At 39.7% G+C, this 14,426-nt stretch overlaps 1 protein-coding gene across 5 annotated transcripts in view; it reads right to left on the bottom strand.

Moving 5' to 3' along the window:
* The window catches only part of ltbp1 (latent transforming growth factor beta binding protein 1), a 133,864-nt gene that overhangs the window by 93,980 nt on the left and 25,458 nt on the right, over window positions 1–14,426 (bottom strand). For all 5 annotated transcript variants that reach the window (XM_086179748.1, XM_086179749.1, XM_086179750.1 and 2 more), the window contains exon 3: window positions 9,487–9,844. In XM_086179748.1, the coding sequence (XP_086035874.1) occupies window positions 9,487–9,844 (358 nt within the window). The remainder of the gene's footprint in view (window positions 1–9,486; window positions 9,845–14,426) is intronic.

Genomic DNA, 14,426 nt, shown 5'->3' with positions numbered 1-14,426 from the left:
GCCCTAGAAAAACTACTGGGCCAGAAAACTTTACAAATATCTTAAAATTATGTTCTTGAAGGCTGCATAGAGAATATGTACTCCAGTTACTGCTGGCGCAGTAGATATACATCAACCTGCCAAAATAAAACTACCCTGTCAAAAGAGACTTCAGCATCAATCACGTGTTCAAATACCTAAATGCAATGGACACACAAGCAACCTCTCCAGATTTTGGCAGAAAAAGCAGAGGCAGCATTACATTGTTACTTTTTAGTGAGAGGTCACTTGTAGACTGATTGGTCAAAGAGGTACGTGATTTTTAAAGGAGAAACATGTTTGTTTCTTCTTTCTCTACCAAACCTCAACAAAGTAGGTTTGTATATATTAAGCCCTTAAATCTAACCAAATCATGGCAGAGGCAAATCAGAAGGCAGTCTAAGAAATCTTTCACGGTCTTATGTTACAGTCAGATTACATTCTAACTAACTCATGGTTTTGGAAATCACTGGAAACTGGTGTCATCCTGGGAGCAACATATCAGACGGGTAACACTGGAAAGCAAGGATAATTTGGTATTAGGAGATTTGGAGGTATGTTTTTCCTATTCAGTTATTTCCCACGCTGTCAAAATCTATATCACCACACTACCTGTTATCCCGGATGTTCCTGATGACTCATCAATGAAATTCCTTCTCCTGGCTCTACTCCATCCTCAGAGGCTAAAACTCATAGGGTTTTATCCTTATTTTTTAGCAATTTTCATTTGGTAACCATAGCAGACTTCGACAGGTATCACAGACAAAATAATTCATTATAATAATATTATCATAGAGCAGATTGGGGCGGCGTCCGCAGTGGCACTAAACTGGTCTGTTGCGGTGAAGAGGTAGGTAAGCAAAAATGCGAAGCTCTTTATCTACCTCATGAGCTCTGGGTAATGATCGAAAGAACAAGATCATGAATACAAGCAGCCAAAATGAGTTTCCTCTGCCAGGTGGCTGGGCTCTCCCTTAGGGATAGGGTGAGAAGCTTGGACATTCGGGTTGGACTCAGAGTAGAGGTGCTTCGGGCATCTGGTAAGGACATCTCCTTCAGGGGGTTTTTCGGGCATGTCCGAGGAGGCCTTGGGGCCAACCTAGGACATGCTGGAGGGATTATATCATTCAACTGGCCTGGGAATGCCTCGAGATTCCCCCAGAAGAGCTGGTGGAAGTGAATGCGGTCTGGGCTTCCTTGCTGAGGCTGTTGCCCCCGCGACCCGGACCCAGATAAGTGTAGGACGACGACGACGATGACATCACTAAAATAATATGAACAAAATAATAATAGTGCTAATAGTCCATGTTTGTTTCTTTCTGTTTTTCCAAGTAGTGGATTATGTAACCATAAAAAACCCCACTCAATGGTTGTATATATTAAATCGCAAGGTCATTATCAGCATATTTTGTATAGTGAAGGATTTTCTATGGCTATAATTTTATTTCTCACTCCCAATCAAAGCATCTTGTTTAAATATGCAACTTTACTCATTAGATTTTTAAACTATTCCAGGTTTCATTGTGCCCTTTGAATACATCTGACATTAAACCAAATGATTATTCAAATGAAAATGTATTTCTCCTTATTGAAATGTCTGCTTAGCAGGGATTGACAGCCAACATGAAAATAGGTTTATTAAGAATGTGTTGATCTGGAACTGAGGTGGAACACTTTCTAAAGCTTTACTACAACACTACCCTGGCTAGGGGAGAAAGTCATTTGCCATCTGATTTAGAGTGTGAGCACATCATGTATCTGACTGATAATCTCCGATTGAAACATTGTGATATTATTAATATTATGCCCACATACATACATCTTCCAATGTTTTGTTGCCAAAAAGCTAAAATGTACATTTATGTACATTTAGCATAAAAACCTTTATCTCTCTTTCATTTAGCCACTAACGCCGACCCAAAGGGCCTAATGTGATATTCCTCACCTGGGGATTTTTGCCCTACATTTTATCGGAGGACAAATCTGATCTGCTGCTTAAACCAATAGGAAAATGGCTCCTTATAAAAGACTAATCCCTCCTGCAAATTGAGAGCAGCTTTCGAGGACACAGATCTGGTAGCAATTACTTGTGGAGTGCATAAAAACCCCTCTGACGTTTTACAGAGTGCATGTAAAACCTGTGTGCAAGATGTATTCATTATTAGCATATTGTTCATCAGCATCACAAGTCAGCAATCGGGCAAACTGGATACAGTACCAGCTAATTTTGTATGTTTCCATCAACATAGTACCCTAACATTGAGTTGAAAACCATTTGAAACTATTGTCATCGTTTGTAGCTGGCAGGGCCATATTTACTGTCAGATGCGATGGCAGATTCCGCAACTGTCTGCTGTAGTGATAGTCTTGGTAGCAAGAGAAACCAAAAGGTATCCACTGGTTGAGTTTGTGAAATTTCAGTTGCACTTATGAAAGTGCTTGGAGAAATTCAACATATTATTATTTCACTGATGGATGCTGATAAAATGAATGTCCCAGCCAGCAATAACAGCAAAAACATATCAGCCCTAACAGGAAAATTCATGTCTAAAACACATGCACACATACACTCACACAATATTCCTTCTGTTCAGATAACCAGTGGCATGGAATTAGTTTGCAGGATTTACCATTCAACATGCTTCTAGGCATACACACAGCTAAACACACTCGCTATGTGATTATCAACAGATGAATGCTCATAGCAACTTGGGGCAATGTTTTTCAGAAACCATGCGAAAATCACATTGGTAGCCAAGGAATCTTTAGGCCTGATAGTCAAAACAATTTCAATAGACACAAGAAAACTGAAATGGATCAAACCTGACAAAATATTAATTGAACTAACTGGAGGTTCATGCTGACATGAACCTGAAATGAGCTCCAGTTTCTTCTCCTAAGAACTTGTAATAAAAAATGTATAAATACAGCATCTGTTTTTTAAGTAGAGACTCACACCCACAGGGTCACATGACATTTGCCATGCTGCTACAGTAACATAACCCTCAATTACCCTCTGCATAAATATCTGATTAAGAATCATTGTCACTGAGAGGGAAAGCACATGTAAGGCAAGAATATGAAGTTAGCTGTAAAGCTATCCTTGAAAAAAGCAATGCTGAGTGTGTAAGCAGTGTAGGGCAGTAGTCACAATACTAAAGACAATGACTGAAGGGTGTCAGATGAACTTGATAGTTGTTGAGACGCTCAGTAAGAAAAGAAAAAAATAAGGCAGTTAAAAAGACAATGAGTTTTCATGATTTTAATATTAACCTAATCGGCAAGGCAGTGTTACAAAGGCAGAGGCTGCAATTAAACCATAAGAAGTTCTGAGAGAGACAGAACTGATACGTCTGAGGATCTTCTGCTCTGTTTAGTGGCGCATATTTGACTGGAAAAAAAACACACACACACAAAGTCCCCTTACAGAGGTGGTTGCCTGATGCTCAGGTGATTTTGTTTAAAATCCTCTTCTGTCATACGCATAAAAATATTAAAAATGGTATTTTGGAACCTGGTTGCAATAACAACATTTCACGTGTTTTGAATAATTTCAAATACGGCAGGGAACATACAGATTAATTTTCATTATGTTTAAAGGCAGATTTCTATCAAACCCAAATGATGTCATTTTCAATAAATGCATCACTTCTTTTTCTGCACCTCAAAGGTTGCTAATCAAACTAAGTAGTAGGTTATAGATACAAAGAAGCAACCCTATTCCAGATTTGAAGGTAAAAATGATGTAAAAACAATGCCATTTTGTTAGAGCAGTTTTGTTTCAGAGGGGGGGGATACGTTGAAGACCAAGGTGCCACATATGTCTCACTGGCACTTAGATGCCTTGAAGTTGCTACAACAAAACAAAAAACTGGGCTTAAAGATAAGATGAATTACCCCCCTCAATAAGGAAATAGGGAGAACTGTTCCATATTGAGTTCTTACGATAGTAACATAAGTAAAAATATACATTCTATGTGATGTTAATGTATTCCAGTGATTGGGAGTCTTCAATCCTCAAAACATTGAGCTCCAAATGTCAGGTTAAGCTGATGTGTCCCTATCATCCATCCATCCATCCATCCTTTTTCTTCCACTTATCCTGTTAAGGGTCGCTGGGGGGCTGGAGCCTATCCCAGCAGCTTTCAGGCATGAGGAGCGGTTCACCCTGGACGGGTCGGCAGTCCATCGCAGGGGCAACACATATAGACAGACAACCATTCACACGCAGGCACAGGGAGAACATGCAGACTCCACACAGAAAGATCCTGTGCACGAGCCGGGGCTCGAACCCGGAACTTTCTTGCTGTGAGGCGACAGTGCTAACCACCGCACCACCGTGCTGCCCTGTCCCTATCGCATAAATACTCAAGAACAGATGCCTCTACATTTTACTGTAATAAAGTAAAAGTACAAACACTTAGTTACTTTCCATCATTTTATGAGGGTCTGGAGAAACTCTGATTGGGAGACAGGGTCTGGTCACAAGGGTTTTTTTCCCCCCGAAGAACTGGAAAACAAACACTGCAAGGACAGCCATGTATTACTGTCCTCAAGAAAGCAGTAATTAAATCATGCCTGCATTCTGCCTCAACCCTTTTAAAACTATCTCCGTACGTTATGTTTGCTTTTCTCCTGCAGTGCAAAATCTAATATAAGATAGGGGGCTTCTGTCTGTGGTCCTCAATCACAGCTTGAAAAAAAGCTAAAGTATTTTTTGCATAAATGCTCATATCACCTCCAACTCAAATATGACAGGATATGCAAGGTTGACCTCCAAGGCCAGTATTTTCTAAAAACATCTTTCACCCATAACAGGAAAGAAAACACAAAGAATGTCTCATGGAAATCATGTCATCATCATTGACATCATGGAATGTTGCTACAGTGAGATCAACCGAAGTCTTGACAATGAAATGCTTCAGTCATTTCGAACACATGGGACCTCTACAACTCAGAACTTAACAGCACTTTTGGATGAATGGCAACATCTTCGACAAACACCCAGACCATTAACTCTTGATCAAACTCTTCTTAATTTACCTTGATCTTGGTGACCAGACAGACATACTGCAGCACATTTTAGGTTTCACAGTCTTCAAATGAGGGAAACTACATAAACAATTAACAAAGGCATTAACCTGATATTCTGACCACATGGATGCATTCCTAACAGTCTATGTTTAGGCTCCATTGTGGCCACGGAGCTGAAATGATCATACAAAAGTTTTTTCTTTGTGAATTAACAATGCTTTAGTGAAAGATGAATAAAGCATTGTCAGAGGTATTTATTTCATCTAGGTGAAAAGAAAAGAATACACTATTCCATTTTAAACAATTTTACTAACCATTCAAGAATTTCTGAGTTTAGTATAGTTTAGAAAAGTGTAACTGAATGTACCATGACTTCTTACAGTTTTCCATGCAAAATAAATACAATTTTAGAGGTTATAAGGTGCACCTTAAAGCACCATGAAGTTTTGTTTTCCAGTCTATGACAGAATGATTTTTTTAAGTGGTAATAGCCTCTCAACTTTAGATGGTGTTGGTATAGGCTAAGAGTTTGTTTTTTTTACAGTGGAATGACAAGAAGTCAGATAGCAGGTGTGTCTGCTTCAGTTTAGGAGTCTATTGGAGAGCAAGCCCAACTCGGAGCCTGGAGATGGTCTGTGGCTGGAGATCCTTCATCTGATCAGACAGTTGCAAGTGCTCAAGCAGTTTTGTTTGGATGGGACTTAGTGTAAGGTTACCTATAATGTTGTATTTTATTACTACCATATTTTGGTGCAAACATTTACCTGCCAGTGTGTCAGCCTACTCTACAAGATTTACTACAAAAATCTATATGTTGGATTATATGTTATTCAATCAGGGAAGGCGTAATCCCCTTTTTTTTAAACGCTTAAATGCTAGGCAAATATAATTTGCCGGTCATTAACATAACTGTGACACCAGTCCAAATAAAGGCTGTGTTGGAAACACCAAATGCATTAAAGTGTGTTAAGGTCCTCTAAAACCAACCAGAGGAGGATGTCCTAGCTCAGCATCCTCAAGAAGAATAAACCAAGGTATTGATTGCCATTTCCAGTGTTAAAACATCCTCATCCAATATTATCAAAGCCCCTATTCTAATCTGGCATTAGGGTGTGTCCAGAATGATCTATTCACAGCAGGACACCTTTCAGTGAGCCATCCAGGTCATGGTACTGTATTTCTTAAATCTTAAATTAATTTTCAGCAACACTGAAACCCAGCACTTACATGTGAAAGTGACTCTGTAGAGGGTAACACTCACAAAGTTATAAAAAAAAGTTATATAAAAAAGTTATGAAAAGCTTGCTTTTCAATTTAACATAGGGAACTGCATGGCTCAATGATAGAGTGGCCATCTAGCAACCAAAGGGTTGCTGGTCTGATCCACACTTCCCCCAGTGACCATGTTGAAGTGTCCTAGAGCAAGATACGGAAACCCTAATTGCCCCTGATGAGTAGGTTGGCACCTTATATGGCAGCTCCACCATGTGTGTGATTGTGTGTGAACGGGTACATGAAATGACACTGTAAAGCACTAATGTAGCAAGGCACTATATAAAAATGAGTCCATCTACCAACTCACTACCAGTGACTTAGAACTGAAGAAGCTTTTTGGATGAGAGGTCAAATGTCTTCAAGGAAACTGAGACAGTCCAGTTACCAGCTCTTCATGCAAATAAACAGCAACTTCCAGTGTGCTTCCTTTGGGTCTATTTAACTGCAAAAAATTGCATTTATTAAAAGCAACAAATGCAAAATATGTTGCTCAAATTGTGCAGGCATGAAAGAGCATCCATGTCATTGAATTGTTTTTCTTCTATAGTGTCAACTACTAGTAAAGTGTTAAGCACATGAGTTAAATGGTTGTTTTCTCAAGTAACAAGCACTTTCACGTTCCTTTTTTCAAATTGTACTTTTACTCTTTACACAAGTATATCTTTGAGCCAGAAATCTTTGCCACTTGCGCCACCTTGTTACAAATAGTCGAGTCTAAAGATTCTCAAACTGTGGTAGTGGTATGCAGGCTCCTTAGCATTTGGAGGAATCCCAGAAAAAAAGTCAAAAACATTTAAAAACAAAGTATACTTTTAGACAACTAAATGTTTCTGAATGAAAATATGTAAACCTAATTGTCATTCACAACAAGTTTTGTTTTTCCTGTAATATATTTGTGTAAGAACACTAAATGCTCACGTTCCTTCATGTTGTATCATGCTCACATACTTCTGATTTTCTCAGGTGTGAACCCTAAGCGACTTTATCCAAGCCAAGTGGCCCTGAGAATACTGGTTGCCCAGCCCTGCTGTAGCTGAATAGAGTCGCGGTTCTACTGCAATTTTAACTTCGGTCATAATGGTGGTAGTTGGAGCTCTTCATTTTTTCCTGCGGTGGTACTTGGTTGAGAAAGTTTGAGAACCCCTTGTCTGGTCTGCTAAATGCGTGGGTTGAGTGTGAGGGAAGTACCTGTAGAGCATCTCTACAAATGTTGATATCAGCTGCCTGGCTGAAAGGATAAGTATTTGGGAGGCAACAACGCACTAAAAGAACTAACTGGAATGGCAATCTGGGACCTTTTTCCCAGCTGGGGACAACTGCAAAATAAAGTTTGTCAATTTTTGAAGCTGCTATTGCCACGCATGCTACCCTATGATGACAGACACATTGCATGGTTTGTTGTTCACACCACGACTGCCAGGCTCAGCCCTTGAGGCATAAATATAAGAGCCTCCTAGAGGCCGTAGGGCCCAAAGCAGCACCTAAGATGGCCTAGAGCAGGGGTGTCAAACTGGTCCAGTAAAGGGCCGGTGTGGCTGCAGGTTTTCATTCCAACCAAGCAAAAGCAATACCTGAATCTACTTAAATCAACCAAGCTGTGTCCACACAGCTCATTGGTTGGATCAAATGGTAATTTTCAATGTTACGTGTGTAATTTTTATGGGGGTAATTGTACTTTTGCTTGAAAAAAGATTTCTAGTACTCTATCCACCACTGCAACACACCCATATCAAACACTGAAGTTTTATGTGAAGGAATTATCGTCTTGTTTAGGATAATCTGTCTGGTTTATTTGAACACAAGGCGCTTGATTGATTTTTAACAAGAACCAGAGCAAGTCCCACAGGGATACATTTACCTGTGTCTATTAATGTGTAAATTGAAAGCAAAAGAGGGAAATCAAAACAATACAGGGTGGCACTGTTCTTCAGTGTGTTCCTGACAAACAAAACTACCCAAAAAGCACCTCTTTGGGCCTTTCACACAATCAGACTTTGTTAAATTAACAAATCATGTCAGAAGCTTGAAATTATGTGATTTTAAGGGAAAGTATTTTTTTGCAGTGGAAAGCAGTTGACGACAATGGGAAAGCTACACAGACTTGGCAAGAGTAACTAAGGGGAGGCTGGCCTTTGAGAAGGGGCCATTCTCTCTAGCCCTCTGCAGTATGGATTCAACAAAAAAAAAATAAAAAACTCAAACACGCAATGCATAACGGGACTGACCAAGCTGACATCAGCAACAATGCTGCATGCTACATGCAAGCCAGCATTCTAAGGTTAAATGCTCTTAACCAATACCAATGATTCATTTTTACAATCAGTGTCAGCTGATACAGGTATCATCCTGATAATATTGTGTATCTCTACAAGAAACAGGCATTTGAGGACAATAATGCTACTTGACCATGTCAAAGTGAAAAATTCTTCAGTTAGCAGGGGGAGGTAGTCATGACATCGCTTGTCATCAACTTAAAAAGCCATCCTTTCAATTTCTTCTTTCATTTGGTTCCAATCTCTTGTCCAGATATGGCTACCTGAGGTTGCAAAATGCCAAACTTAAAAAAAACAGTGGGTATGTCCCCTCATTTTATACAATCTGTGGTCAGAATTGGAGAATCCTTTTGAACAGTAAGCTCTTCAAATACCTAACACAAGTCCAGCTGTTCTTGACTACCCCTGTAGACAAGCTGTTTTAACATTCAAGCTGGTTAGAGGACTTCTTTAAATTTGCTGGCATTGGACAGTGGCAAAAAAATTATGTAAACATGTTTTCTGCTTTTTCTATGTCCACAATTTAGGAAAAAAACAGACCACTCTGAGATAGATCATGGTTTGGCTGCGAGAACTACTTGGTTTAAGAAGACTGGGTTATATATGGAACTAAATCTTTCTTTCAGATTCCTCAAATCCAGGTCTGAATAACACCTTTGAGTACTGCATCCACTGCAATGAAATTGTGATTTTTGTGTAATTTTGTTCATGAAGCTCTTTCTCCTGACATGCCCTTGAGGAAGTTACTGAAGACCGCAGCTGTCGCAGTTGTTCAAGGGTCATCAGTAGCAGAATTTATAGGCAGCTTGACTGGGAGCCGCAAATACCTTACAAGTAAAGCTAGAGTTTGAAGTAGAAGTTGTGCAGACAAAGGCTGAATACTTACTGTTGTTGAATGTGCTGTTGGATGTAATGTGGCCGTACAAGCTGTGGGGCAGGTTTGACAGTGAGTTTCATCTGGGCCATGTTGTTAGTTGGAGAGGGAGACTCATAACCACTCGGAGGCACTTGCTGGGGTATGGGCCGTTGAGGGACCATGTTGTGTCCATTCCCATGCCCGGTGGTGGGTCCATTTGTGTGACCGGTCGTGTGCCCATTGCTGGGTCCATTCCCAGGCAACACTGGAAAGGGCTGTGGGGGCACAATTTTCTGTTCGCATGCCTTCCCATTTGAGCCAGGCTTGCAGACACAGAGCTGAGGCCTGAGGCACATTCCTCCATTCTGGCACTGAGGGATGCAGTTAGCTACAACACAAAATCCAGACAGAAGAGAAAAGAGAAGGACAGAGTGACAGATGGTGAATGAGAATGAGTGATGATGGTAAGAGATCACATACAAAAACACAGACATTGTAAGCATTTGGTTAAGCTGGACTCAACTTTTTTATCATTCAAAATGCACGCAGTACTCCTCTCAGGACTCCTGACTAGGGCACTGCAAGAAGAACTCACGTTGGTCTCTGTAGACAATAGGTTAAATATTCTGGTGTAATTTGAAATGAAGATTTTCTCCTTATCGTGTAGGTTGCATAGGCTCCAGCCCCCCCACGACCCTTAACAGGAATAAGCGGAAGAAAATGGATAGATGGATGGATGGCTGTATGTGTCGGTTGCAAGTAATCATTTCATACATTCCATATATTCAACTATCACTGTCTTTTAATGTAGAGCTTTGGTTGGTCATATAGAGAGGAGAACTTAAATGACAGCATACCTGGTATTTTTATTTTTCTCTGAATGAAAGATTTAGCCCCAAAATAGTGTCAGACAGCTACTTAGTTTTCTGGGTAATTGTTGAATGAAAATAATTAGACAAATGGTGTCTTAATGTTCATTGAAATTGAAGGGAGAGGTGTCGTTCATTGAATTTTGAAGCCCATCATACATCTATCACCCAAGGAACTCAGAATTGGTATTAGCAGGAATCAAAGAGGCAAGGCAAGGCAAGGCAAGGCAATTTTATTTGTAGAGCCCGTTTTCACAAACAGTTTGTCTCAAAGGGCTTCACATGCCATCATAACAATATCCTCTGCCCTTAGACCCTCACATCGACTGAGGAAAAACTCCATAGAAAACCCTTTTAACAGGGAAAAATCTGAGAAACCTAAACCTAAAGAGGAAGATGTAGCCCAACTAGAGCCAAGAATCAGGTTCTGCCCTCCAGCATAGTTCAATAAAGACCTGCGATATGCCTCACTGCTATGATTTCCAAGGTAAAAAATAGGTAGGGACAGTGGCTTGTGAGTTGTGCACTGACAATTAGCCTCTCCCCTAATCCCTTCCCTGACACGTCTAGGAAAAAGTAACCCCTAGCCTGGAGAAGAATCTTTATAGCCAGCCACCCAAAGCATTCTTCATTAATTTTATTACTATATTATCCAGTCAACTATTCAAATTAATTGGGAGGGTCAGGGGCGGTATGGTGGAGCAGTGGTTAGCATTGTCGCCTCACAACAAGAAGGTTCTGGGTTCGAGCCCTGGTGAGCCTGTGTGGGTTCTATCCGGGTACTCCTGCTTCCTCCCTACTGTCCATAGACACGCAAGAGGGGAAGAGGCTAATTGGATGCACTATATTGACCATAGGTGTTGCTGTGAGAGAAAATGATTGTCTGTCTATATGTGTTGGCCCTGCGATCTACAATGGACTTGAGACCCATCCAGGGTGTACTCCTGCTCTAACCTGAAGGGAGCAGGGATAGGCTCTAGCCCCCCCCCCCCCCCAACCTTTAACAGAATAAGCGGTAGAAAATTAATGGATGGATGGATGGTAGGGTCAGACATACTGATAGGACCAGAGGTGCACATGACCTGCAACCAGTTAATTGTTCATAATCCTGAAAACATGATATAATGGAGAAAAAATGCTTTCATGTGAATAAATACAGATAGCCTATATACTGTATTTTCAGCTGCTTGCTTTGTAAGACTCATGAGACCTATTTATACCCTGAAAAGTTGCTACTCCGCAGCATCGTTTTCAGCTGAAAGTGATGCAGGCATACTGGGTCCTATGTAGTAAGATTTGCAACCCCTGTTTTAGACTAACATCAGATTAGAGAGTCTACAGAGCCTGTCATTATCATATGGCAGTGTTCTCTTTATAGGGGTGTATATTTAAGAACTATGAAGCCTGTCTTATAGAACTTTGCATACTGTATTCAAGAGAGGCATGTTTGCAAGGAAGTTTGTGAGGAAACAATATAAAGAGCAAGATTCTAACACCAACAGATCCATTAATTAATAAACATGAACATATTTACGACAGTAGTTGTCAGAATTAATAAAAGAAAAACTAAACTTGTGTGTCTAGGCTTGATTGTTTCTATTCTTTGGTTTGTAATATACCCAAAAGGGTAAAGCTGTACACATATATGAAGCCACTCATTTATCGCTACTGTATGTTGCTGACAGTTGGTTGCCTAAGTAACCCTCCTGTATTTTTCCCATTTCTAATGAGCCTGAGTGAAACAAACAATAACTGGCAAGCTCACTGCAGACCGCAAACATTGGTAGTGTTTGTTTGTACCAGACTCTGTCTACTGCATATACTGGTAGTGGATGTAACACTTCAGTGTAAATGATTCAAGTTCAGTATGAACATACTATGTAAGGTTAGGGCTATTAATGAATGTCAAAGTGATTTTGCAAAGCCAGAAGGAAAATGACTCAAAAAGAGTCTAGTTCCTCTCACTATCCCAAGGGTCCCTGAGGGTGTGTCACCTCCTCACTCAGCTAGTTAGCCTAATTAGTGGCCTCAAGATTTGTGAAAATGAGGGGAAACCTGAATGACTGATGAAAGACATCTGCGAGCATGAGGAAACAGATACCTCCTCTGTGGCTGCTAAAACTGCTCAAGACCCACATTTTTTTCTGATATGACAGGTTTCCTATTAAAAATCTGATCTGGTTCAGTCTGTACATCTGCACATCATGAGTGACAAAACTACAAGCCAATGAGATGTCTCAAAATGGCATTCCCTTGTCTGTTGTTTGCCAAACGGAAGCCCACCACCTCGGAGTATCTTAATGAACCATTTATTCATATTTATAGGTTACTGTTGTGGGTTTGGTAAGGGTTTTTAGGGGGAAAAAATGTCTTCAAAAAATGTTTTACACAAGCAGCATGCATCAGTGGATCTGTTGTTGGAGCTGGTGACTGGGAATAAAGTCTCGAGGGATGTCACGATATGCCAGTATGAAAAAACTGTAATTTTAAAAAAGTAAATACTAATGTTAATTTTACTCACACAATATTATTGTAAATAATCCAGTGTGAGCAATGGTCTGGTTCACAATCTAAAGCAATGGAGCTGTCAGTTTCCCACTGGCCTCTTGCCATAAAACAAAACAAAAAAATAGACAATGCACTAACTACCAAACTAGCAGCAATAGTTTGTGCTGTGTTGCCAGAACTGCTGTGCCGTTGGAGAAGGACCATATGAGAACAAGACACACCAAAACAGTTTCTTTTTTCCCAGTAGTGCAAAAGATTGAATTTTTTTCTATCAGATATGATGGTATTTTACAACTGATTTTGGCCAATAGCCTATATTTGTCAGTATAAAAAGAAGTCTATATAACATTTACATTTTATACATAAAGAAAAATCCATGTTAATATTCCAGACTTTGTTTCTTTACTTCCAAACCCTTCACAAAAGTCCGCAGTCCTCATAACTGATAGAACATTGATGATGGATGGATGGATTAATGTGCATTTGAGCAATTTTGAAACTGTAACCTCACTCAGCTGTTAGTGTAGCTAAGCTAACCAGCAGTTAGCCATCTGGTGAGAGTCTGTAGCTCCATAATGCACCAGAGAAGAGAGAAGGTTGTCTTATGCTGGACTGGCACTAAAAACAATTAACAATAAGCAAAATTTTCAAAAATTTTGCAAGTTCCTTTAAAAACCTGTAAATAAATATGAGGGAACATTACATTAGTACATACAGAAGCTTTTGACAAAGTTCAAAAACTGCACATAAAATACAAGTATTTATTCTGCTTGTAATGTACAGTATACATTTGTAAAATTGATTTACGTATGTTCGAATTGCTTGATATTTGTGTGGAACATGCAGTCGAGTGTTCCCAAAATAATTTTCAAATAGTACATATTTGAAAATCTTATTTGTCATTTAAATCGTGTTGTACAAGGGCTGAGCTACGCCTCAGAAAGTGTCCTTTGTTTGACTTCTTCACTGGAGCAGTATTCAAGACTCAGACAAGACAAAAAGAGGCACAGACAAAAGTCCAGTTTGGACTGAAATGCTTGCTCTTTTTCACTAGATGCACGGCACCACAATGAAATCAAAAACATTTAAATCCTTCAGTTAGAACTCCTGTGTACAAGTTTCTCCTTGCTTAAACTCATTTGTAGATCATGAAATACTTATTTATGACCACTTTAAATCTGATCTCTCCATGATACTAAAAATAATTGATTTCAGTACCAAAATATAGTATTTGTATGTGTCAAAATGTAGCTTTTATGGATGTAATCCAATGGACTTCTGCCAAAAACACATTACTTCCAAAACATATGTAAATTAATGTCTACTTTCAAAGTGTAGTATCAGTTAGGTTACACCCAATGTCCTCTTCCATAGAGTGACTTCCTCAAAGATGACATCATTGACGTCAAGCCCCCCTCGGAGTTAAATTATGCTTTCTGAAATAACACAGTTAATTTTCCACTTTGGGTGAAGCATTTTGCTTTATTTTCCGACTAACATAAAAAGTTTTCTTTCTCCCACCCCTCTATTGCCTGGAGCAAAGGCTGCCATCTGTTCTGCAAATAGTTTTCTCTTCCTCTCTGTCAGACTGAG

Source organism: Aulostomus chinensis, chromosome 16 (genome assembly GCF_037954235.1).
Source record: "Aulostomus chinensis isolate RoL2024-O1b breed Wild chromosome 16, RoL_Achi_v1.0, whole genome shotgun sequence".
In the NCBI taxonomy this organism is placed as follows: domain Eukaryota; kingdom Metazoa; phylum Chordata; class Actinopteri; order Syngnathiformes; family Aulostomidae; genus Aulostomus; species Aulostomus chinensis.
Note: the sequence above shows the minus strand (reverse complement) of the source record. Positions and strands in the feature narration are given on the sequence as shown.